At 41.0% G+C, this 26725-nt stretch overlaps 1 protein-coding gene across 1 annotated transcript in view; it reads right to left on the bottom strand.

Annotated features, from left to right (window-relative positions):
- The window catches only part of LOC126036468 (histone-arginine methyltransferase CARM1-like), an 86677-nt gene that overhangs the window by 52643 nt on the left and 7309 nt on the right, over positions 1-26725 (bottom strand). Inside the window, exon 2 of the mRNA XM_049796267.1 lies at positions 656-744. Coding sequence (XP_049652224.1) covers positions 656-744 — 89 coding nt within the window. The remainder of the gene's footprint in view (positions 1-655; positions 745-26725) is intronic.

Here is a 26725-nt window from a genome sequence, read left to right as displayed (position 1 = left end):
TAGTTCCCCAGATCTTCCCTCCAACCCTTCTTGTAAATGGGAGTCACACTGGCAAGCCTCCAGTCCTCTGGGACCTCCCCTATTTACCAGGATTGCTGATAGATGATGGAGAGTGGCTTGGCAAGTTCCTCTGCCAGCTCCCCGAATACTCTTGGATGGATCCCATCTGGTCCCACAGATTTGTGAGTGTCCAGATGGCATAGTAGGTCACTAACTACTTCCTGCTGGATTAAGGGGGGTATATTCTGCTCTTCATCCTTGCCTTCCAGCTCAGGGGATGGAGCACCCTGAGGATAACTGGTCTCCCTATTAAAGACTGAGGCAAAGATGGCATTAAGTACCTCAGTCTTTTCTTCATCTCTGGTGGCAACATTCCCTTCTGTATCCATTAAAGGATAGATTTGTTTTCTTCAGAAGATTAATCTGCAGTTGTTCTGCAAAAATGTTATGTCCACTATGTGAATGGTCCATACTCCACAAAAGGCAGCTGGAGTACATTAGAGGCAAATGAAGATGCACAAATCATCATAACAAAATGTAGTACTTAAATAGCCAGCACAAAACAGGTAGAAGACAACATATTTTAAACTGAACTTTACCAACACAGCAGCATGGTCGGAAGGAAAAGATACTAAAAAATGCAAGATGTACTTACCAGCCTGTGACTTGAACTGGAGCAAGGCACTGTTGTATCCCAGCATAATTAACACAGACTGTTTTCCCACACGACAGTATTCAGTGTCTCTGTTAACCAAGCATTTAAACACACAGACTCCATCAGCTGAAGGGAAAAAAATACTTTAGAAAACTTTTAACAGTTAAAAACAAAACTATACAAAGATTAGATGTCTTTTTTGATTAACAATATACATAAGCATGTATCTGAAGTACACAACTTGGCAGAAATACACTTTCTCTAACATGTTGTTTCTTAAGCCAATTTTCCAGTGACCTACAGTTTCCATCCCACTTACCATCCATAGTCTCCTGAAGTTGCCCTGTCCTCAGATAAAAGAAACAGAGCTGACTAAATTAATTTTTACCTGTGTATTGGTTTTGTCTGGCAAGGTTTTTGTAGCAGGGGCCGGGGAGGGTGGGGGGTGGGGGGGGCGGTTACAGGGGTGGCTTCTGTAAGAAGCTGCTGGAAGCTTCCCCTGTGTTCGAGAGAGAGCGAGCCCATACTAGCCGGCTCTAAGACGGACCCGCCGCCGGCCAAGGCCGAGCCAATCAGTGATAGTGGTAACGCCTCTGTGATAACATTTTTAAGAAGGAAAAAGTTGGAACGGAGAGAAACAGCCGCTGGAGTGAGGAGTGAGAACATGTAAGAGAAACAAGCCTGCGGACACCAAGGTCAGTGAAGAAGGAGGGAGAGGAAATGCTCCAGGCGCCGGAGCGAAGATTCCCCTGCAGCCCGTGGTGAAGACCCTGGTGAGGCAGGCTGTCCCCCTGCAGTCCAGGGAGGTCCACAGTGGAGCAGATGTCCACCTGCAGTCCGGGGAGGACCCCACGCCAGAGCAGGTGGATACCCGAAGGAGGCTGTGACCCCATGAGAAGCTTGGACTGGAGCAGGGTCCTGGCAGGACCTGTGGATCTTTCGAGAGAGGAGCCCATGCTGGAGCAGGTTTTCTGGCAGGACTTGTGACCCCGTGGGGGACTCATGCTGGAGTAGTGTGCTCCTGAAGGACTGCACACCGTGGAATGGACTCATGCTGGAGCAGTTTGTGAAGAACTGCAGCCCGTGGGAATGGCCCACGTTGGAGGAGTTCGTGGAGGACTGTCTCCCGTGGGTGGGACCCCACGCTGGAGCAGGGGAAGAGTATGATCAGCCCTCGCCCTGAGGAGGTGAAGAGGCAGAAAATAACATGTGATGACCATAAACCCCATCCCTGTCCCCCTGTGCCGCTGGGGGGGCTTGGTGGTGAAATCCGGGAGTGAAGTTGTGCCCGGGAAGAAGGGAGGGGTGGTGGGAAGGTGTTCTGAGATTTCATTTTATTTCTCATTACCTTGCTCTGGTTCATTTGTAATAAATTGAGTTAATTTTCCCAAATTGAGTCTGTTTTGCCCGTGATGGTAATAGTGAATGATCTCTCCTGTCCTTATCTCGACCTGCAAGCCTTTTGTTATATTTTCTCTCCCCTGTCCAGCTGAGGATGGGGGAGTGATAGAATGGCTTTGGTGGGCACCTGGTGTTCAGCCAGGGTCAACACCTGGATCCTAACAAGGTCTTAAATTAATATTTTTTCTACTTCTTTTGCTTCTGTAATCCTATATGCCAGTGTCCTGGTAACATCTAGAGATGCTGCTCTGGCAAATGAAATGGCAGGGTAAAGAGTCAGGGATCAATTACATTGACTAAACAAGGAGAGGTAAACTACCTTTTTCTAGTAAACACACACTACATACCACACCATGTATGACAACTATCAATAAACCTACCATGTGAGAAAAAATAATGCAATTTTTCAGACAATGAAGAACGCGTAAGTACTTCAGAGGTAGGAACAGAAGCAGCAGAGGGCAAGCCTGTGTACTGTGCACCTTAAGGAGGGGGATCCTAATATCAGAGGCTTAAGTGGTGCACTACATCAATAAACACCATCTCACCATCAGCCTCGCAGCTGTCAGAAGGCAACTGTGTGAGACATCAGGCAAGATGCATATTATCACTTTCAGAAATCTGAAAGAGGTCTCGAAGGGAACTTCCTGTAAATAGCAGCTATGGACATGGGCTATAACAGGTATAGCTTTTAATTATTGCTGCAGGACTTCATAACCCTGCACCATTCTTTCACACATTTTAGTCCTCTTTGCTCACAAGAAGTGTTTATTGTACTTTTCCCATGCACATTTCATCCTTCTGGAGATAAATATAAACAAAACAAAAAACCCCACCAGAACTAGAAAAAGTAAAAGGTTTAAGGCAAAACAGGAACAAAAAGAAAACTAAAAGCAAAAGTTCTGTGTTATTACGAATTCGTGATAAGTGATACACTGCAATATACTAAAAAGCATGCAAGAGAAAAAAATGAAGGAAAGCCAGAATGAAGGGGAAGAAAATACACATCTTGAAAAGCAAGAGATGTAATAAATAAATTATTATTAAAAGCTCAGAAGAAAGCCAATTATACACTGCTGAACTATGTTATTTTGCTAGCAACGTTTGATGAACCAAAGAAGGCATACATAGACACACACCGTACAGGCACCCAGTGCACTTGTTTTAAGCCTTACACTTCACAGCATCTACTCTTTACTGACCAGTTACCAGGCTCTCTACCGAAGTGGACAGTAGAAGAATGTGAAACAGTGATGTAGCTAAAGCACAGGGCCTATTACCCCATTAAAGCAGAAGCACACTAAACGAATACGGACTTGTTCTAAACTTGAACATAAGTACATCGAAATAGTATAGCTGTATAAGCATTTTTGTATGCAATGGTCCTGTAAAAAACAGTGTTGCTATTGGTAGGAAAAGGCCACAGGTCTAATGCAGACTGTGCAAGGCTTTTTAACATATATACACACCTGGAAATTATTTTTAAATATTTGACACTTTGCATGAAGAGTGAGGATAAATGCCTACCTCATGTCATATATGAGGTCCAAACACAGAGACTGTTTCAGAAAACTGCACAGAAAGCAGTGCTGGAATGAGTCCTGCTTGATAACATTCCACACAGATACAATAAAATCTTCAAACAGAAATATTTGTATATGCATCTTCAAAATACATTTTACATTCAGAATACATAACGTGGAAAGAGCCTAACAGAACAGGATGAAAACATGTTATCTTTTCTTTTTTTCCTATTCAGGTCTTAATTTTGAGTGTTTGGTTGGGGTTTTTGTGTGTGTGTGTGTGTGTGTGTGTGTGTGTGTGTCCCACCTGTTAAACAGTCCAACCCTTTCACAAGATTACACACTTACTCACAGGACTTTGATAAATCTTTGTTATAAAGGTATGCATTAAAAGAAGTTTCAAAAGTTTGGTGCATCAGAAGAATGAAGATTAATCTCCTCTCAACTCAACAAAAATACGTGTTTATGGTGATTATTTTGGACTAAACAAATCCTTCAATAGTTAGCACAGTATTTCTCAATAGCTGTGTTAACAGCCAGACACCCCAAAGCAAACTGATTATCACTATGTGAGAGCTGACAACCACCCTGCAAAGCATGGAAAACTTTCTCTCTCAATGGATATTAATTTGTTCTCAGGATAGTCGAACGGTAGGGTAGTCATTCACAGGTTACACTTGATTCAGGGCAAAGATGATGGTACCCAGCCAAGCACAGGAAAAGCAGCACTTTAAAAAAGGTGGAAGGTAGTCAAAAGTCTGGCAAGAGCCTCAAGGCTGCTTCTTCCTTAAGTGAATGATAGTAACCTCTGGAGATAAGGCTGATCTGAAGTTAAACAGAATCCTAAACGCGGATGCTTGCATGAAAAGAAACATGCAATCTGGGCTTGACTCCTATACCAGTAAAGAAACCTAGCTACACAGAGTTTGCTGAAGAACACGAGATGCATCATTGGGAATTTTCTTGAGAAATGTTAGAGACAACATACATTAGAGAGACAAAAACAAAAAACAACTGGGAGTTGTACTAAACATGCAGACAGACATACTAAAATGCTTTAACTTTTATTTCTACTTACGTCGTTCTAGAAATGTGTATCTACTGTGTATATATATATAAAATATTTTGTGTATATATATACAAAATTTTTACTACCTGTATGGGTTGTAATTATAAATTTATTCTACTTTAATTTCCCAATGTACAGTTACAACAAGATCATACCAAACAGGTCATATCATAGGAGTATTAAATACTTCAAGTTTTGCTGGTTGCTTCACACCCCTAAAGTCACAGCCATCATACACAATTCAGAATCTCTACAGAAATCTCATGCATTCATTTCATAAATTTATTGCCAAAAATGCGAAAACATGAATAATGAATCTATCTATTCAGCCATGAAGGGCTGGTATTTGCAAAGCCAAAGTCCAGCTAGACTTGAAACTAGCAAGGGATATCAAGGACAACAAGAAAAGCTTCTGCTACTACATTGGCTTCAAAAATACCAACCAACCATTTTCTAAGAGACCTGAGGGTAAGCCAAAAGATTGCAATTCATAAACAAAGATGAAATTCATAAACTACAAAATATATTGTTTATACCCAGGACAGTGGTACAGTGGTCCTAAACCTAAGGCAGTGATGCTATTCTTCAGTGCAGCTCCTTGAAATAAGGCCCTAGACCATGAATTCTATGTCCCAGTGTACATTTTATTTTATTTACAAACCAAACAGGCTACTACAGGAGGCTGCCAAGGACATTTCTTTTACCCTTGTTCCAAAAGTCAGCATTAAAAAAAATTTTTTTAAAAAATAATCCTCTGCTAAGTCTATGGGAACAGGTCACATACAGCACCTTTTCTGTTGATGAGAGAAATTAGTTCCTTTCCATAAGCCTTTATTTTTATTCAACATGTGAAACAGATTTTACCAGTTTACTACAAGGACTTTCTTTTTGCTTCTTCCTGCTACATTGTCATGCATATAGACACAACCTTATAACTGAAATGGATTTATAAAAAATGTGTCATGAATGGATGTAATTTGAAAATCATAACAGTTGTCTTAGCGCGGTTTAAGAAAGAATTTAAGAAAGTGAAACAGAAAAGAAAAAAACTGCATTGCATTCAGAAACAAAAACCCCCAATCCTTAGTACTTTTTTTTTTTTAAGTGCTCATAATAACTAATATTCAAACAACAGATAATAAACCCATCACAACTTTTGCAGCTTCAACTAGTGTTCAAGGGCACAAGTATTTGTAAATAATTCCTCTCACAGAAAACCAAGGTTTACACGTCTAAAGATCAAGTAGGCAAGTCTTCTCTTAACTGCAATCATAGCCTACTGCATACAGCACCTTTCATGCAGAATACTACAAAAAGCTTTACAAAAATCTCAAAAAGCTGCTCAGAAGAAAACTAAGCAGACCACTAACATTTCATCTGTTACATACTAATGTAAAGTGAAAATTTGTATGAAGTTTTTTGTCTAAGCAAAACAGATTAGGTGCACATAGCCTGAAGTGACTCCATCAAAATTTAAACATGACAAACCTGAATGACTGAAGTTTGCAAAAAATCCATTCACAAACAAGAATACAAGAGGGTGATAGGTCAGCCATATCCTGAGGGGCAGAGGGGAAAGGATAGAAATTGTCTTCTTTCACTTAAGTTTACTGAGCAATGGATACTCTGTTTAACCGATGATCAAAGGAAAGGTTTTAAAAACAACGAAACTCAGTATGATGTGGCAGATCTCAATGAATACAGCGGCATTTACTTAATAGATTCACACCTGGCTTTCCTAGATAGCCCCTATTCCAGTCCCATTTCTGGGAAGCATGGTTTATGCAGCTGTACAGTCCCATCTCTCCTAATTTTTGAACTCTTTAGCTGATTAAAATGAAATTTGTCCAACATGCCAAAACCATGGTGTTCCTGCAAGTTGCATAAAAAGGGTGGTTGAATAAACATGAGAGGCCCACTCTGCCATTCTTGCTGAAGGAAATGATGACATGCTTAATAGCTACATTTTCTTCTCAGCTCATGCATGAGTCAACTCCAGAGTCAACCACTGCTGCTGGAGGATTCATAATCATGCATAGCAGTGGAGTAACTTCAAACAATCACAGAAAAGATTGGGGCAGAGAGAATGAGAAAGCTCTAAAGTGACAGTGGAAAAGGATAAGGAAGACATTAGGATAGATGTGAACAAAATAAATCAGTTGAAGGAAAACCAGGCTTCATGAGTTCTACTGTTCATGGAATAATTTGTTTTATTTGGAGATGCTAGCCAAGAGAGGTTCTCAACAGACTATATAATAATGCATGAACTAAGTCTCATGGTGCTCCTCTGCATTAATTACATCAGGTGATGTGCCATGAAGAGAGCCTAAAACCCTCCTGCACCTCCCCGCCAGAATTCTGCAACAGGACCAAGTATAGACCCAGTGTCTGCTAATCCTGTACTGCATCCACAAGATCTCTGAATCAAATCCCAACTAACAAATCCCAACTAACAAATCCCAACTTCATCGCAAGAGAAAGCTATTTATGCTATATCTACTTCAGTTTCCTTTAAGCTCACTTGCTTTCCTGATTCTGTGTCTGTATTGTTCAGGACCCTAAGTTTTCTCAAATAATGGCAAAAGTGTCTCCTGTGGAAAGCCCCAAAGCCACTTGCCTAAAGTTATGCAGCATGGGTCCCGCGTACAGTGAGAGCTCCTTTCTTACACACAAAACACTTTCAGAAAACCAATCCATTTATTGTAAGGTGCTTAAAAATGTATGGCTAAGAAATAAACTTACTACTCCCCCAAAAAGTGCTAGTTTGCTCAGAATCTAATATTGGAAACACAACAACGGGCAGTGGCTGTCCATATTGCATAATCTATTAGGAAAACATAATTTGAATCATACAACCCACCCTCTTCTGTATATTAAAAAACACTTGCCTTTAGAGCATCTCATTACCACTACCAAATAAGTCAATCATCACATTTACAAGTTTGTTCACACAGAGGGTGATTAGCATACAGTAATTACAGGGCACCCCTGCCAGAAACTTATGCAGACATACAACTACCTTCCTGTAATCTGGTTTTACTTCCATTTTACTTTCAGTGTAGATTGATGAATGTAACTAGGCTTCTACAGCCAGTTATCAGCTACTCTCAGCAGTAAATATACCATTCAAAAGTATCACAGAATCACAGAGTGGTTTGGGTGGGAAGGGACCTTTAAAGACCATCTAGCCCCAACTCCCCTGCCATGGGCAGGGATATTATTCCACTATGACAGGTTGCTCGGAGCCCCATCCAGCCTGACCTTGAATGTTTCCAGGGATGGGGCATCCACAACCTCTCTGGGCAACCTGTTCCAGTGTTTAACTAACCTCATTGTAAAAATTTTCTTCCTTATATCTAGTCTGAATCTACTCTCTTTCAGGTTAAAACCATTACCCCTTGTCCTATCGCTACAGGTCCTACTAAAAAGTCTGCCCCCATCTTTCTTATAAGTACCCTTTAAGTACTGGAAGGCTGCAGTAAGGTCTTCCCAGAGACATCTGTTCTCCAGGCTGAACAACTCCAACTCTCTCAGCCTTTCCTCGCAGGAGAGGTGTTCCAGCCCTCTGACCATTTTTGTGGGCCTCCTCCGGACCTGCTCCAACAGATCCACGTCTTTATTGTGTTGTACAGTGAACTTTCAGCAGCCATTCCCCTTGGAGGTGTCATGGGAAGGGCTCACTGAAAAGTACTAAGTTTTTGTTAAAACTTGTGAAGGCTATTTTTTCATTTAAAAGGCTGGCCTTCACTTAAAAATGACCTGTGTTTTTGTTTTGTTTTGTTTTTTTTTTAATGTGAGCTGTAATTCAGCAACTATCATGTAGCAAACATTTTGTCAAAAATCTATTTAAAATATTATTCTTCCAGATCTAATTTTGGGATAAAAGTTCAAATTTTTCTCAAATACAGCAATGTGAGTGTAACTACATATGGCAAGTCCAATCCTGACTAATAAATGACTGTGTTGTGGAAAGACTGCAATGGTATTGGCCTAAAGTTCAAAGCCAAGTATATCTCAAAGTACTTACAAAAACACGTCTGTAATTTTAACACTGATTTAACACTGAAGTATTACTCATAGCAGTATTAGGCAGAAGAATTATGTATTACTCCAATTTTAGGTGCATGTGATTCCTCTCACATACATAGCCATTTTTAGGTTTTGTGCCTTTTTCGTTTTAAGTCTTTGATGCCATCATGCACCACTGTGTGGCTTAGCACCAGGTGGGATGCTGCCCTCCACGGGGCCAGGTGCACCACAGAGAGGAAGCCCAAGCAAGGAGGCTGTGTGAACATGCATTGGAGATTGGCTAGCTGCAGGATCCCAGGTGCCAGAATGACGTTTTCACTCAGACCCTTCCCACTTTGTTTACAGAGACATAAAATAGTCTAGCAGGGCAAAAGGTGTAAGAACTTTTAATTAGGTCAGATTTTGATTACAAGAGTTTTCTCCACTCCAGTGACATCCTCCCTTTCCCAGGCATCTGTCTTACCAGCCCACACTTTATGGTGGAAAACAAGTATGAGGCACTTAGATTTCTAAGCAAGCTCAACAATGATATAAAGAGACAGACAGCATTATTACCTCATCTTTTCTCACCAAAGTATGTGAAGCTTCTTCTCCACATGGAAAGAAACTCATTTTCTATTTGTGATTTATAGTATTTACTGTACAAGCTTTGGAATACTATACTTCTGATTAAAAGCTTAAAGTTTAAGAAGTTGTTGGGTTCACCTCAGGAAAAAAACTCCTGCACTATGGAATTTCTTTTTCTTAGACTCCTACTAATTCAAAGGCAAAAAACCTTCAAGACTCAGACATACGTTTGTTTAAACCAAATTACAACAGCTGAAACAATGTTCCATACAACTTATAACTAATTTCTTAAATTTATAAAACATAGTGAGTAAATACAATAAAGGCTCAGGAATAAGACAACATTAAGTTAGGAAGAAAGAAAGAGGAACAAAGATTCCTGTGATAATCTTACATACTCACTTGAAACTAATTCTTCTTTCTATAATTTTCACTGATGTTGTTAGATGACTATACACAGTGGCTGTAGTGTAGTAACACAGTAGCGTGGCACAATGTGGCCAGTCAGCAGGCAGTTTAAAACCCAAGTATTGCACTATGCCTGCTCTTCTAATAAGAAGAGAGAAGGTGTTCTACCTCTTATCTATATCAAGAACTACCACACTCAAAATGTCTAAAAAATTTGCTCTTTCACGTAAAGCAAGTAAGGAAAAAGAAAAAGGTCTTCTGAGATTTAAGTATTGGAGTCTTGCCCAGTTAGCCATTGTATTACCTTAACACTTCACTTGTTCAGAGTTTTAACATAACTATCACTGTGGACAAAAAGTCCTAAGATAATGTTTTGATGACAATAGCATAAAACTGACAACAGTTTTATGCAACTGAACTTTCTGCAACCTCAACAAGGAGTACAAGCCTGAATTCTGTGTAATTTAAGCACAGGTGTGTTACTACATGGAGGCCTAGGTTCTTTCAAGCTCAGAATAAACAGCTGCTCTGTTAGGTACAAATAAGTAACTTTCTTGCAAAAGGTGAGGAAAAAAACCCTACAACCACAATCAATTAAAAAAAAAAAAGAATTAATAAATGCAAATTTCAAGAGGAACTATGTATTTCATAACATTATCTCCTACCTACTTCACAAACAACAAACAAGCCAAATCATTAGTGTAGTAAGCTGATGATTGAATGTATTCCTCTAAAATCAGTACTTGCCAAATGATTTCTAGACAGAAAGATACCAACAACTGGTTAACTTATTTAAAATCTTTTCCTTATTCAGCATATTACTAACAACCAAAAAAAAGTGTTAGCAGTAATCTTTTTAGAAGTACCAAAGTCTTCCTCCTTTGCTCCTCTTCAAAAGAGATCTTGGTAAAGTTTACCTTGGCAGAAAACCCTGGGGTTGTGAGTCTGAAAAGAAATATGACAAAGCCTGGAAATGGGCCAGAGAGGCTTGGATCAACCTAGATAAAAAGAAAACAAAGGAGCAAGCCCTGCAAAATTTCACTTTCACACCTCAGTGCTCAATGATAACTGAAATGAAACCCCCTTATCCTCATGCTGAAAATGTGTCTAAGCAGTGGCTGTTTACCTGGAAAATAAATCTACCCTGCAGATACCTGTACCTACCCATAGATGCCTTCTACAGAATTGAGCACTAAATATTTACTTTTGTACTGCTCTGTCTCAGATTAAGATGTTAGGTAAACTATTGAGAACTACTGAAAAGCCACCAAAGTGGTTTTTAAATACTTCCCAAGTACACACTTCTTGAAACTAACTGTTATTTAGCTAAAACAATTAATCACCAGAAAAGGCATTCACCTCACAGAATGACTTTTCCTAAGTGTAAGAACTCTTTCAGGGAATGTAAGATTTAACAGTTGCTGGTATTTCCCTGCCAGTTCTCTTCATCCTGTCCCTCATGACAAAGTATTTTTCCTTTAAGATTTTCCTGGCCTTTGTGGGTAAGAGGACAATGATGTTTACATTAATTTAGTAATTCCTGCTAATCAGCTTTAGAACAAACATAACCTGACACGGTTATCTACTCCTATATGTGTTACTGTTGGGTTTTTTTGTTCCCTACACCTGTATCCCATTTTGAAAACAGATCAGCACCTACTGCATGCAGAAGGCTAATGCCAAAAACAAATTTCCAAGCAATTCACATCCTTCAACATCAACTTGTCTTTTGCCATTACTGCAAATACAAAATGAAAGAAATGCAGCCCAATACACCAATACTGGCCTTCAAATATGTCTGCTTACTAATTACCTATATCACACCATCTGTTCCTTCAGCTGATTTATGATACACTTTAAAATACCAAACGCAGCAACGAATGTTTACCACACACAGCTAAGTGCAATGTAAACATCCCTCAGTAAAGGTTAACCGAAGCTGGTACACTCACACAGCAAAAGATGTCTTCCAAAGACACTAACTCAAGTCTGGAAGTTATCTACAGGCAACACAATCTTCAGTTAATATGTAACCTGACCTTTGAAGGCATAGCTAGCTGGTTTTTACCGTGCACCTGTCATGGTGCTGGTCTGTCAACCTCAAAACAGAGCTCTGCCTTTATCCGCAGTCATGCAGCTTAACAAATAAAACATGTAATCATAAGCAGATCAGGAATCACCAATTGCAAGCAGTGTAAAAAGAATCCTGTAGTACAGAACAATGAGTGCCAATTTTAAAAGGGTATTCCTATTTATTCAGTCAGCCTCAAGAACATTAAGTGTCATGCTGCAATCACAAGAGACTAGAACAAGTTACCTCTTCTAATTACTGGTGTAATTGACACATCCAAATTTTGAAAGCATAACTTTGTTTATAAAAAACCCCACAAACTTCAGACAGGAGGACAAGTTGGTATTTACAATCATGGGCTCTAATATTTTTCTGGTATGCAAGCCACTTCATCTGAACACCCACCTCTGCCTATAATCTCACTAGTGATACCTCCTCTAAGTATTAGCTGCACCATTTGAAGCCTCATATGTGACTAAAACTGGCACCCAGAAGGTGTAAAGAATCTCTGTGACATGGATTCACAATGGTGACGATTTAGGACAACTGCTCTCTTGATAGCCTGACAGTCTTGGACATAGTTTGTAAGGCAGTCAGAGCTCAAGCAAACAGTCTGAAGTAACCACCATGGGAGTTTGATTTGAGATACAGAATAGGAGATCTACTTTAATCATACTACAGCAACCTTTAGAGAATTCAGATACTTAAAAAAAAAAAAAATCAATATTTATTTAGATAGATATTAAACTAGAAGTGTTTTGAGTCTGAGAAATTTATTTCTCAATTATACCCTAGAAACTCTGAAAGTATTAAAGAGTTTCTTTTCTACTATAAATAGGCATAGTTTCATTAACTTCAAATGAGCAAGTACTAATCTCAGACTACTATGGTAAATCACTGCAGCTCACAGACACTGCAGCAATAAAGCACTGAGCTTTCAAATAAGATAGGACACAAAGAATACAACAAAAGCGTACAAGCTACTTCCTTGTACTTTTAAAGGACTTAGAGTAAGAAAAGCATTTCATAATACTTCATGCTGCTAGTCATAAATTGATTTCACACTGCTGGTGTCTAATCAGCTTGACATTTAATGAGTCAGTGCAGCTCCTTTATAGAAAAACATCTTGGAGGGGAGGGGCCTGGTATAAAGTTACCAGATTTGCAGAAAAAGGCTACACTTGTGTTCTCACTTTGCAACAACTTTTCTTTTCTAATTATGATACATATTTACTTTTACCTTATTTTTGCTAGTTTTATGTCCACACATTTCTGAGAGCATCATTACATTTCAACTATAGTTTTACACAAATAAGACTTAAAAAGAAAAAGCTACCACAAAACTATCAAGGAAAAGTTGCAATGATACATGACTTTTGACCATGTGTATTTAAATTATAACAAAAAAACCCAAACTGGAAAGCACAATATCCTCTATATTGAAAAGCCCAATATACTCAAGAGCAGTATTTTTTAAAGAATTGGTGGGTGCAGCACAGCAAAAAATGCCAGCAGCAATTAATCTGTAGCACTTCAAGATACAAGCTTCCTTCATTATGCACTGAGGACTAAACCAACATGTTAAATCTAATGTCTAAATATTTAGTGGCTAACACAAAACATCATCAAATGTAAATTTAAAAGATTAAGTTTGTTTCCTGAAAACATCATCTTTTAATAATGACAAAGAAAAGAAGGAGAGTAGTAAACTAAGAATCTCTTATCCATGGATATCTAAAGAAACTAGCCTTCTGTTTATGAGTGACAATTTTAAAAAAGGGAAATTTAGAAATTGTAGTCACTGACCAATACATACATAAGATTTGTTACATTTTAATCAACAAGTCAGACGTATTTTGTCTTTTTAAGCACTGGTGAGAGGGAACAGGGAAGAAACAAAAGATGCAGACAAATCTTCAGTCATCACTAATCTTTACTGGCTTACCTGAGTACCCTTAGTTAACTATGTAGCCTGTAATTTTCAGCCATCTCCTGCTGCTGCTTCCAAAACAGCAGAAATATTTTATTATTTTATTAGATTTTAATTATACCCAATATATTTGAAGTAGTTTTCTGACTTCAGGAATGCTTTTTTTGCTTCACAAATGTGTTTAACACACCATTTGCCAACAGTCTTACTTCCTTTCTACTCAGAAACATACAGCCACTGTGCATGGTAGAGTGCTAAAGTATTAAAACCAGACTATAGTAACAAAGTATTAAAACCAGAATATAGTAACAAAGTATTAAAACCAGAATATAGTAACTAATAACAAAGATTGAAGAATTCTAGATTTGGACAAAAAATAAAAGAAACTGGAATGTCTTTCCATTAAATATTCCCTGCATATGTTTGAACATATTGTCACTCTGTCTGCACCAATACTGCCTTGCACTCGTTTTATATTGTGCTACTTTGGAAATCAAATAAGCAGACCTGCCTTTAGGAAAACTAAGTTCCTAATACAGCACTTCTGCTAAAGTTTTGGAAGCTACTCTAGGGTCCAGGGCATATTTGGAACATTCTGTAAGTGTTACTGTGAAATGAATGGAAAGCCTCTCTCTAGTGCACACACCCTAGCTGCCAGAAGAACCTGGCATATAAGCAGCTGGCACTGAAACGATCAGGCCATCATGACCTCAGTGCAGATGGTTTGCTTTCCAGATGTCTATTATTAAACAGTTGCAATTTGTTTCCTGGATAAAAAGAACCTGATCCTACAGACACATGCAGACACAATGCCACCCATGCTACTTGCAGGAATACTGCCAACTGAAGTTAATGGCAATAAATCACAGAGGCAAAATTACTGGTACACTTTTTTGCAGGATAAGATTTATGCCTGACTCGCTCAAAATTATATAGCTAAACATAAATGGATGCAAGATTTTCAAGTTACACTTTCAGATTCAGAGAACTTAATTTATAGATAGCATGTAAGATTATTGAAAGGAGAAAATAATTTATGTTTAGATTTACTTACCTCAAGATCCATGTATATTTACACACAGCTTCAGTTCCCCCCCCAGATTAATTAAACTTCACCACAGAAAATTCAAGATAGAACAGCAAAAGATCGTAACAACAAAAGAGCTAGCAATGGGACCCTTACTATGCTAACACAAACATGAGCAAGTGTCCCGCGAGAGTAGGATTACAACACTACTACTATGTAGAAATTGTTCCCTGTATTAAAAAACTAATTCAGTTACCTACAATACACAGAACGAAACAATAGTGGCTTTTGGGGTACAAGAAACAGAAGTGCAAGTCCACTGCACTAAATGCATTGCAGAGTACAACTTTTGCCAGCTGTGAAAATGCCTCAGTGATCCCAGTTTTCAATTGCCTTTTTTTTGCCTTTACAATACACTGTTCCCTTTAATTGGCTTTGGTTGGAGAAAACGGACAGGCAGGACCTGATCCAGGAACCTTGGAGTCAGTAAGAACCTTTTCACTAGTATCGGTGGCCTTTAAATAAAACTCTCTTGGCATCCATCCACTTATTTTCTCTGTGCATGCAATTTAGGTAATTTGGCAAAATAATCCCATGTCCCTACAAACCTGAATAATCTCCCTTTTCTCCCCCAAAACAAACCCAGAAAAGTAAACCTATTTCAGAGGGCAGTACTACCTCCTCCTTCAATTAAAACCATATCCTAAACTCAATGTAAATATTTACTGTGGCACTTACTGGCTAACACCTAAATTTTTTTAAAAAAAAAAACAACAACAAACTTTCTGGTAGTGTCCTCTTCCTTAGCTTTGTGACCTAAAAACCAAAGATGATTCTTCTTTCTTTCTTCTCCCATTCATCTCTATGCTCTAGTTAGGCTGGGCACTCCTTAAGAAACAACTGCTTTCATTAAAAATATCTGGGCAGCACTGTAAAACATTTAAGAGCAAACACGTACAACATAAGCAGGTATTTTCACTGATTTATATTGCCTATCTAGAAAGCAAGGAGAAAAAAAAGAAAAAGCATACAAAAATGGAAAATCAAAGTCATGCACAGTTTTCCATTATATCTATTTACATCCACACTATCTCTTCTTGACGTAAGCACTGGATGTTCAAAGTCCTAATTTATTTCAGATCAAGCTGTTGCAGAAGTAACAAAATCTGAAAGTACCATTATTCAGCAAGGCACTTAATGTCTTGTGGTTCATTTAGGATTCTTAACTTAATGCTGTGAAAAGATTTCCAGCAGTTTCATTTTACTAGCACATATTTAGGCTTGAGAATTTTTAGACTCTTTCTTCTAGGACCATTTTCAAAGTTTAAGTTCAGAAAGAGCTGGAGTAATCTTATAAACTCACTCAAGAAGTCTTTAAGCCTTTGCAAACCAGCCAAAGAAAATTGTCTGAAATTCTTCCTAGAAAGCTGTATTACCAGTAATAGTATAAAGGCCATCAAACTGCACCTTAAAATTGCAAGTTAATTAGTACAAGAGAAGGAATTGGTTCAGAGGACAAACACAGGGAAAGGATGATAAGCCCATGCAAATCATAGATTAGATTGGGTTGGAAGGGACAATTGAAGGTCATCTAGTCCAACTCCCCGTTAATGAGCAGGGACATCTTCCACTAGGTCAGGTTGCTGACCTTGAATGTTTCCAGGGATGGGGCATCCACAACCTCTCTGGGCAACCTGTTCCAGTGTTTAACTAACCTCATCGTAAAAATTTTCTTCCTTATATCTAGTCTGAATCTACCCTCTTTCAGGTTAAAACCATTACCCCTTGTCCTATCACTACAGGTCCTACTAAAAAGTCTGCCCCCATCTTTCTTATAAGTAGCCTTTAAGTACTGAAATACTGCAATAAGGTCTTCCCAGAGCCTTCTGTTCTCCAGGCTGAACAACTGAACAACTCCAACTCTTTCAGCCTTTCCTCACAAGGTGAGGTGTTCCATCCTTTTGATCATTTTTGTGGGCCTCCTCCGGACCTGCTCCAACAGGTCCTTGTCTTTTCTGTGCTGAGGACTCCAGAGCTGGACACAGTACTCCAGGTGGGGTCTCACCAGAGCGGAGTAGAGAGGCAGAATCACCTCCCTCAACCTGCTGGCTGAGCTTCTTTTGATGCAGCCTGGGATATGGTTGGTTTTCTGGGCTGTGAGTGCGCGTTGCCAGCTCATGTCCAGCTTTTCATCCGCCAGTAGCCCCAAATCATTTTTTGCAGGACTGCTCTCAATCCCTTCAGCCCCCAGCCTATATTGATACTGGGGGTTGCCTCAACCCTGGTGCAGGACATTGCACTTGACCTTGTTGAACCTGTTGAGATTCACATGGACTCACTTCTCGAGCTTGTCTGGGTCCCTCTGGGTGGCATTGGGTCCCTCAGGCACGTCAACCACACCACTCAGCTTGGTGTTGTCTGTGAACTTGCTGAGGGTGCACTTGATCCCCCAGTCTGTGTCATTGATGAAGACATTAAACATTACTGGTCCCAATATGGACACCTGAGGGACACCACTTGTTACTGATCTCCACCTGGACATTGAGCCATTGACCACTACTCTCTGTATGAGACCATCTAGCCCATTCCTCATCCATCAAACAGTCCATCCATCAAATCCATGTCTCCAGGTTAGGGAGAAGGATGTTGTGAGGGACCGTGTTAAAGGCCTTACAGAAGTCCAGATAGATGACATCAGTAGCTCTTCCCTTGTCCACTGATGTAGTCATTCCATCCTAGAAGGCCACTAGGTTCGTCAGGCAAGACTTGCCCTTGGTGAAGCCATGCTGGCTGTCTCGAATCACCTCCCTGTCCTCCATGTGCCTTAGCATAGCTTCTAGGAGGATCTGTTCCATGATCTTCCCAAGCACAGAGCGAGGCTGACAGGTCAGTAGTTCCCAGGGTCCTCCTTTCTACCCTTTTTAAAAATGGGTACAATATTTACCTTTTTTCCAGTCACCAGGGACTTCACCTGACTGCCATGACTTTTCGGATGTGATAGAGAGTGGCTTGGCAGCTACATCAGTGAATTCCCTCAGGACTCTGGGATGCATCTTGTCAGGCCCCATAGGCTTATGTATGTTCAGGTTCCTCAGTTGGTCTCAAACCTAACCTTCTCTTCCAGTGGGAGGGACTTTGCTCCCCCAGTCCCTGTCTTGAGGTCCATCCACTCAAGAGGCATGGGGAGCGAGGTTGCCAGTGAAGAGTGGTACAAAAAAAGTTGAGTACCTCAGCCTTCTCCTCATCCATTGTTACCAGTTTGCCAGTCACGATCATTGGGGAGGGCAGGTGTTGGGAAGTGGCTTGCTGAAAAAGGACATGGGCCTGTGGAAAAGTTGTGCGAGCAGAGTTCTGTGTGAAAGAATGTCAGTTTGAGCAACAAGACTAGGCCTTGGCTGAAAATAGCTGGCTTTACTGATATTGGGAGAAAAACAACAGCTGGTCTCGCTGTTATCAGGAGAAAGACAGGGACGGTGTGACCTTGGCATAACTTCACAAGTAACTTTTGAAGAAGTTCTCATGAGAAAGTTACTGAACACGCGTAGCTGCCAACCACAAGTGGGTGTGTTTTAGTAATGAATAAACATTAGCAATGTACCAATCATATTAGGACTAGTAGGCATAATTATCGCAAACTGTATAAATATGAGCTATCCGTGCAAATAAAGTTGAATCACTTCTATCACTCATATTGGGTCGACTTACGTGCATTCCTCCGTCGCTCCAACAAATGGTGCCCGAACAGGGACCGAAGAAAGGGGAATTGGAGCGACAGACACTGAGAAGCACCGGTAGCAGCGACCGGGGGGCAAAAGATTAACCGAACGCTGATCGTCTTGGTTGGTGTGTTAACTCTCGTGCCTGGACCGTCCAAAAGGGGTTCGCCGTCAGTGAGGGCTACTGGAAAAAGGCTGCAAAGACTTTTTAACCGAGGTGCCTTAATCAAGGTAGCACCAAGGAGTATCAAGAAGCCGGCCGGCAATGGATCAAGAGGTAGCCCTAAAATTATTACAGTGCTTTTTAGAAAAGCGGGGGGTAAATTGCGTTAAGCAAGTTTCGGGATTAGTTGCTTTAGGTCGTGTTAAGGGATGCTTTAAGAATCTGGATTTATTACTTAAGGAGAGCGAATGGCGTAGATTAGGAGACGTATTATGGGATATGGTAATTGACGATGATAAATCAGCTAAAAAACTAATGAAGCAAGGACAGAAACCTTTCAATTAGTGTGGGTACAGCTTTTGAGCTTAGTACCTGGAATGCTATCGGAACCTCCCTATGGGATGAAATTAGTGACGGGTCTAAAGAAGTTAAAGGTCTTGCAACTTTATGGAAATTGATTAAGACAACTCTGTAAGAAATGAAAGCAGATCGTAAAGCGTCTGTGTCTGCTTTTGCTGCTCTCTCTCTCCAACCGCAAGCGAAAGGGAAAAGCAGGGAGAAAAACATAATGCAGCGAGAGAGACTTTTTGGAGCTTGTTCGCCTGCTCTTGTGCCCTTGACTTCTGCTCCACTCCCTGGGTCTGCCGATATTAATCAGCCATCCGACAGTTCCCAAGCCTCCCTAACCGTACGATTAAAGGAAACCCTACAGAATCAGGGAGTGAGTAAAAATCTGCCTACGAAAACACAGCCCCCAGATACCACCGTTCAACATGAACAAATTATACCTAGCATATACCCTGATTCAAATAATGCAAACAAGGACTTGGCTACTCTAATAATAGAACAAAAAGAGACAATGTTAGAATTGTTAAAGGAAATGCAGAAAAGAGACGGGGAAACCAACCGCACCCGTGATAGACGCGGAGCCGCCTGTAATAGCCACTGCAGAAGAAAGGCAGAGACATTGGAGGGGTGTAATAAAAGATGCCATTATAGAAGGGACTATGCTCCAAGCATTCCCAGTTATTGCATCAAATGGACAGAAAAAATGGGAGGTGTTTGACTGGAAGGTCATTGAGAAATTAAGGAATGCTGTGAGTCAGTACGGAATCAAATCTGCGTTAACTCACCAAATACTGCAATTCATTTTTTCTGCTGATACGCTGATACCTCGAGATATTAAACAGCTAGCACAGTTGATTTTGACTCCCGCCCGAATGTTAGTGTTTTTCCGGCAGTGGGAGAAGCTCTGTGATGGGGAACAAGCAACATCACGACAACAAACAGATCCCCTATGGGGAGTAACCACGCAGATGCCGATGGGTACTGGACCCTTCGCATCAGGGAACGCTCCGTTACAATGTGTCACTGAGGTTCATCATCCATCACAGATCTTGGCGTACCAAGCTTTTCTTACCATACCAGACAATATGTACAGCCATGCTTTTACCCAGGTGAAACAGGAGAATACAATTTATGACCACCCTGACATGAACGAGGGCATGAAAGAAAACATGTTCAAAATACTCGCTTTTGAAAATGCTACTGAAAAGACATGCAAAGCATTGTGTAATTTGCCGAAAAATGCAGACGTCATTGATATGATAGAATACACGGATCGATCAGTGGACTCACAGAAAGTAGCCTATGCTGCCACAGCTCTCCAAGGAGCTACAAAGAAACACAAGGCCAGTAAGACACCCTTGGTCAAGTGTTCTAACTGTGGCAAACGTGGACACATTAGGAGCAAATGTACAGGTACTGTTAACAGTAAGTGCTGCAACAAGTGTAAGAAAGATAACCATACCACCAAGAATACAGGAAGAAGGGAAATTTTACACCGACCGCGAAGGCCCCTCGCGTGACGACACGAATGCAAGGGGCTTGAGCTGCCAGCCCTCAGGCAGCCTCGCAACCACCAGATCCGCCACCGCAGGAAGCTCCGGAGTGGATGTGGAAACCGCAGTCAACATAAAGGGACCATTGGGGTTTGGACTTAGTGCATTTTTAATGGGGCAATCTTCAACAGCTCTAGAAGGAATTCTGGTGCTCCCAGGGCTTATTGATGCAGATTATTGTGGGACTGTGAAAATTATGATTCATGTTGTAATCCCTCCTGTTTCTATTCCTAAAGGTACCAGAATAGCACAATTAGTTCCATTCAGGTCGTGTGTTCCGAACCCAGGTGAAGTACAACGTGGAGATGGTGGATTTGGCTCCACAGGGAAACCGCAGGTATACTTTGCCATGGACACAACAAGAGGTAAACCAGAAAAGGTAGTGCAATTGGAAGGGCCCGATGGAGTTGTTGTCAAGAAACCGATGACAATCAATACAGGAGCTGATGTTATGATTATTTCACGATGCATTTGGCCTCCATCATGGCCATCGATCAATCCAAATTTTGGTATTGCTGGGATAGGGGGCACACAAGCCACCTTAGTAAGTCAGCTACCGATTACATTTGTGTTCCCCGATGGTGAACACATTACGACGTGTCCGTATGTCATGACTACCCCAACTGAATTGTTTGGCCTTGTAGGCCATGATTTATTGAGCCAAATGAAGGCAATGTTAGTGACGCATCCTTTTTAGGAGCGGTCACTGAGGGGTAGCCAATTCTGAAAATTAACTGGAAAACAGATGAGCCTGTTTGGATTGATTAGTAGCTGCTAAATTCTGAAAGGTTGCTAAAAATACAAGGGTTAGTTGAAGACCAATTGAGAGCGGGACATGTTGTCCCTTCTACTAGTCCATGGAATACATCAATATTTACCATTCCCAAGAAAAGTGGGAAATGGAGACTGTTACATGATCTCAGAGCTGTGAATGCAGTGATGGACAGTATGGGAGCCCTGCAGCCAGTTTGCCGTCTCCAGTTATGCTTCCAGAAGAATGGGATTTGTTAATTATAAATCTAAAAGATTGCACCCAGATGGCGCTGAACGGTTCGCCTTTTCGGTACCATCGATTAACAAGGCAGATCCCTATAAGAGATACCATTGGGTCGTATTACCGCAATGAATGCGCAATTCCCCCACGATGTGTCAGGCGTATGTGGCCTGGGCATCAGAGCCTGTAAGAAAGCAGTTACCTCAGTAACTTGCCACAGGATGAGATTTTAACTCAATTGCAGGACATCTTAAGCCATCGCGGAGTAATAATCACTCCTGAAAAGGTGCAAGAGGCAGCACCTTGGACGTATTTGGGGTGGCACATAGATGCTAGCAATGTTAAACCTCAGCAGGTTCAAATAACATGAGAAATTTCAATGTTACATGATGTCCAGAAGCTTGTGGGAGATATCCAGTGGGTGTGGAATCTTTGCGGTATCACTAATGGCGATATGACCCCTCTGGTAGAACTATTGGGTATGAGAACACTGTGCAGATGAGAAACGGGAAATGACAGAGCTGACCAATTGGTTGCAGCGCCACGGGAGCCTCCTCCAGGGAATCGTTTTCAACAAAGCACGGCAATCACATGCGTTCTTGCACCAACCCGCTAGGATGTTAACAAAGCAATTTGACTTACCACTTACTGACGCCCAAGGTATCTTTAAAGCATGCCCCGATTGTCAAAAGGAAGGGCTGGGCTTGGGCCGTGGGGTTAACCGATGAGGTCTTTTGCCATTGCAGTTGTGGCAAATGGATGTCACCCATGTCACGTGGTTTGGTGCAAAGCGTTCTGTGCACGTGTGTATTGATACCTATCCTGCTGCCATGTGGGCCACGGCATGAACTGGAGAAAAGGCCTTACATATTGAATGACATCTTCACGCTTCTTTTGCAGTACTGGGTGTGCCTAAAGAAATTAAGACGGACAACGGCCCAGCCTACGGTTCTACAAGATTTGCTCGATTTTGTAATTTGTGGGGAATTCACCACGGTACCGGTATTCCACATCTTCCCACAGGACAGGCTATTGTCGAATGGGCCAACCAAACCCTAAAAGAACATGCTGCAAAAACAAAAAGGGGGGAACCCAGGGCTTACTTCCAGAGGAACGATTGGCCAAAGACTTATTTGTGCTAAATTATCTTAGATTGACAGGTGATCACAAAGACCCACCAATGGTAGTGCATCATGTTCTTTTACAGGCAGAAAGGACACAACAAAGTATGGGAATCATGGTAATGTATAAGGACCCAGAATCCGGGAAATGGCGTGGATCAGCAGAAGTAAAACTTACTGGGAGATCCCGGCTAAGTGGGTCAAGCCATGGCTTCGCACTGATGCTGGACCCGGAATTGTCCCAATGGCAACTGGCACGGCACCGGTGGGTGCTGAAGCCACTAATCCGACAGATTCTAACTAATAGAGTATTACTAGCGGACACTGAGTCCTTCAGACAGGTTTTTAGAACAGTGTGCCTTATTGTATATAGAACTTGCTTTAGGTAAAAAGTGTGTTAAGCATAATTTGATTAAACATAGCGTGATTACGGGAAGACAGTGTGGGGTAAATGTAAAAGTTAGTTAAAGCCAAAATTAGGGGTCAGGTCTATTTCCATTAATAACCTGGGAACGAGGTTGATTGTGTTTCCACAGATACAGGCCCACGATGGACTCCTGTTCGATTTGCATGACCATCATCATCTGGAGCATCATAGATGATGTGACAATATGAATACTACCTCAGCTGAAAACTAATGTATAGGTCACCTTGGCTAACATAACAGGTCAAGATTCTTTGTGCATCGCAACTGTATCGTAAAGCCCACGAACCAATAGACAAGATGGCTATGACTTGTGCAGCGCGCCTGGCCAGCGAGCGCATGCATCATAGATTGCAACCGAGGCGGACTTTTGGCACCCGCTGGCCACGTGTGCTAAAACCCGTTCCTCTGCAAATGTATAAATACCAGGATTTTCCGAAGAGCATCGGGCTGGTGTACGGTGAGGCCGTCGTTGCCTCTGTGGGGACGCCCACGGAAAGCTGGCACCTACCGATTGCTGGGCTGAGTTCGTGGAGCAAGATGGCACAAGAATGTATGGATGGTTCATTTTCCTCATAGTCCTCATGGTCTGGGTCATTAGGGGTAACGGGTTGGCGCAAAGAATTATGGGCATTATTGTAGTTACTGTGATTGTAGCTATTGTAATAGTTTTAACTTGTTCAGCTTATTAAGGAAAATGGCATCCCAAGTGATTAAGCAAGCCTGGATTGCTCAAAAATAAAAAGAGGGAGAAAGATTTAAACGGAGACCTACAGTGGATTCAACCTTGTTTTGGTATTACAGACTTACAGCCGCTGCTGGATTTATTGAGGGGCAGCGATAGCTTAACTTCTACAAGACAACTAAGTGCACCAGGACGGCAAGCCTTGACAGCAATTGGACAAAAAAATCACATCATCCATGTCTGGCAGATACGTTCCTGATTTACCCATAAATTTGAAACCTTATGCTGAGATTGATATGGAACACACTGACTGTAGTAAGCAGCATGACAGTGATACCGGTGATTGATCCACATCGGTTAACGCCATGGGACAGTAAGAATGTTTGGGTGTCACTAGCTAAAGCTATTAATCAAATCTGGTTTTGTGTGCTTATGTATTTTATTAGGTATAATGTTGTTTTTACTGTACTTAATTAATTGTGTTCACAGATCTTTGCAAAGGGCAATAGAGCAGGTGTTAAAATTTTACCTCAATCTATACACAAACAAATAGATTGGCTGAAGAAACATACACAAAGATCCAGCAAGAAACTAGTTGGTTTGATGGGGTGTTACAGTCAATATTTGGCGGGATAACACCACGGCTAATGTCATTGATTAAGGAAGCCTTACGATGGTTGGGTATATTGATATTAATCTGTGTAATAGTTAAAATTGCATATGGGTGCATGATGAAAGGAGTCTCAAAGCTGACACACCAAGCTCTACTCGCACAAAAAGAAAAAGGGGGAATTGTTGGGAAGTGGCTTGCTGAAAAAGGACATGGGCCTGTGGAAAAGTTGTGCGAGCAGAGTTCTGTGTGAAAGAATGTCAGTTTGAGCAACAAGACTAGGCCTTGGCTGAAAATAGCTGGCTTTACTGATATTGGGAGAAAAACAACAGCTGGTCTTGCTGTTATCAGGAGAAAGACAGGGACGGTGTGACCTTGGCATAACTTCACAAGTAACTTTTGAAGAAGTTCTCATGAGAAAGTTACTGAACACGCGTAGCTGCCAACCACAAGTGGGTGTGTTTTAGTAATGAATAAACATTAGCAATGTACCAATCATATTAGGACTAGTAGGCATAATTATCGCAAACTGTATAAATATGAGCTATCCGTGCAAATAAAGTTGAATCACTTCTATCACTCATATTGGGTCGACTTACGTGCATTCCTCCGTCGCTCCAACAGGCAGGAACTACACTTTCTTCTACATTCCTTTTCTGACCTACATACCTATAGAAGCCCTTTTTATTATTTTTTGTGCCCCTTGCCAAGTTCAGCTCCAGCCACACCTTGGCCTTGCTGACTCCATCCCTACACAACTGGGCAGCATCCCTATACTCTTCCCAGGATACCTGTCTGTGCTTCCACTGCCTGGGCATTTCTTTCTTGCGCTTTGGTTTGACCAGCAGGTCTTGACTCACCCATGCCAGTCTCTTGCCTTCCTTTCTCGATTTCTTATACCTGGGAATTAAGAGCTCTCACACACTATGGAAAGCGTCCTTGAAGATCTGCCTGCTCTGTTCTGCTCCCCTGTCTCTGAGAGCAGTTTTCCAGGGGGTCCTGCTGACTAACTCCTTGAATAACTGGAAGTTTGCCTTCCTAAAATTCAGGCTCCTTACTTTACTCTTCACCTGACCCACATGCCTCAGGACTGTGACCTCCACCAGTGCATGATCACTGCAGTCCAGGCTGCCTCCAATCTTGACGTCACCCATTAGCTCACTTGGGCTGGTGACCAACAGGTCCAGTATCGCATCCTCTCTGGTAGGGCTGTCTATAACCTGGCTTGAGAATTTTTCCTCAATGGACTTCAGGAGTCTCCTGAATTGTCTACAGCTCACTGTGCTACCTTCCCAGCAGATGTCGGAGTGGTTGAATGTACAGTGGCTTCTCAGCATAAGGCATTATAGGTAACACTATTTACTGTAAACACAGCTTCAATGCTTCCAGTACCAGCCACTATAAAACTACTTCAATCCATCCATAGATGGTCTCTTCACAGTTTCCAAGCACCTCACAACTTTAAAACAGTTAGCTTTACCATATGGCTGATTGGTCAAGAAATGGTATGACTGTATTTTACAGAAGGATTAGTTGTATTGTTGATGCAGACACTTTATGGGAGAACACAGAACTTAATGCAGGTTTCTCAAATCCCATACTTGTAGCCATAGCCAGAGCACCATATTTGTTACACAGTACATGCAGCGTGAATATAAAAGCACAAGGAAAGTTAGATAGGATACAAGAAAGCAGAAGCAAAACCAACCAACCAACAAAACCCTAAACCACCACCACCACCGCAAACAAACCAAGCTATCCAGTATACACTGTAGTCTCTTGCAGGCTAGTTATTGAACTTCCTGATTCAGTATTTATTTTCTCTCTCTCTATACTAATCTACCTACAAAAACATGCGTACGTGTGTATATATATTTACAAATCTATATTGATACAAATAAAAAAAAAAATGCTAATTACCAATCAATAAAGGTGAGGCATGCTCCTACTGCAAAACTTGCACTACTTGCTTTACTTCCTTGCTCTTCCAGCATAAAAAAAAAGGGCCATGACTGATTAGCAAATTCCTTACATATTGTAAAAATTCTGCATGGAAGGAAAAAAACCTAGCACTTGAGATAAAATAAAAAAGGACCCTTGTGAAACATAAGTTTAAGAATTTATCTACTCAGCTAACCACTGGAATACTTAGTACTATGATATGAAACAGTTAACAGAAAGTTTCAGGATCACTGTTTCTAATCATACTGCCTTCAACCACCTTCCTTCAGACAAAACTATTCTGCCCAAGAATTGTCTAACCTGCAACTCCCACTCAGAATAAAATAAAAAAAAAGAAATTTTAAGTGCTTTGTTTATTCCCCCCTGAAATCCTTCATGCTGCCCTAAAGATGTAGAAAGAAGCAGGAAAGGACAACTAAAAGCCTCCATGTGACATGCATGTCACAGGTTACATGAATTATATGTACAA

The sequence above is a fragment of the Accipiter gentilis genome, chromosome Z (genome assembly GCF_929443795.1).
Source record: "Accipiter gentilis chromosome Z, bAccGen1.1, whole genome shotgun sequence".
NCBI classification, from domain to species: domain Eukaryota; kingdom Metazoa; phylum Chordata; class Aves; order Accipitriformes; family Accipitridae; genus Astur; species Astur gentilis.
Note: the sequence above shows the minus strand (reverse complement) of the source record. Positions and strands in the feature narration are given on the sequence as shown.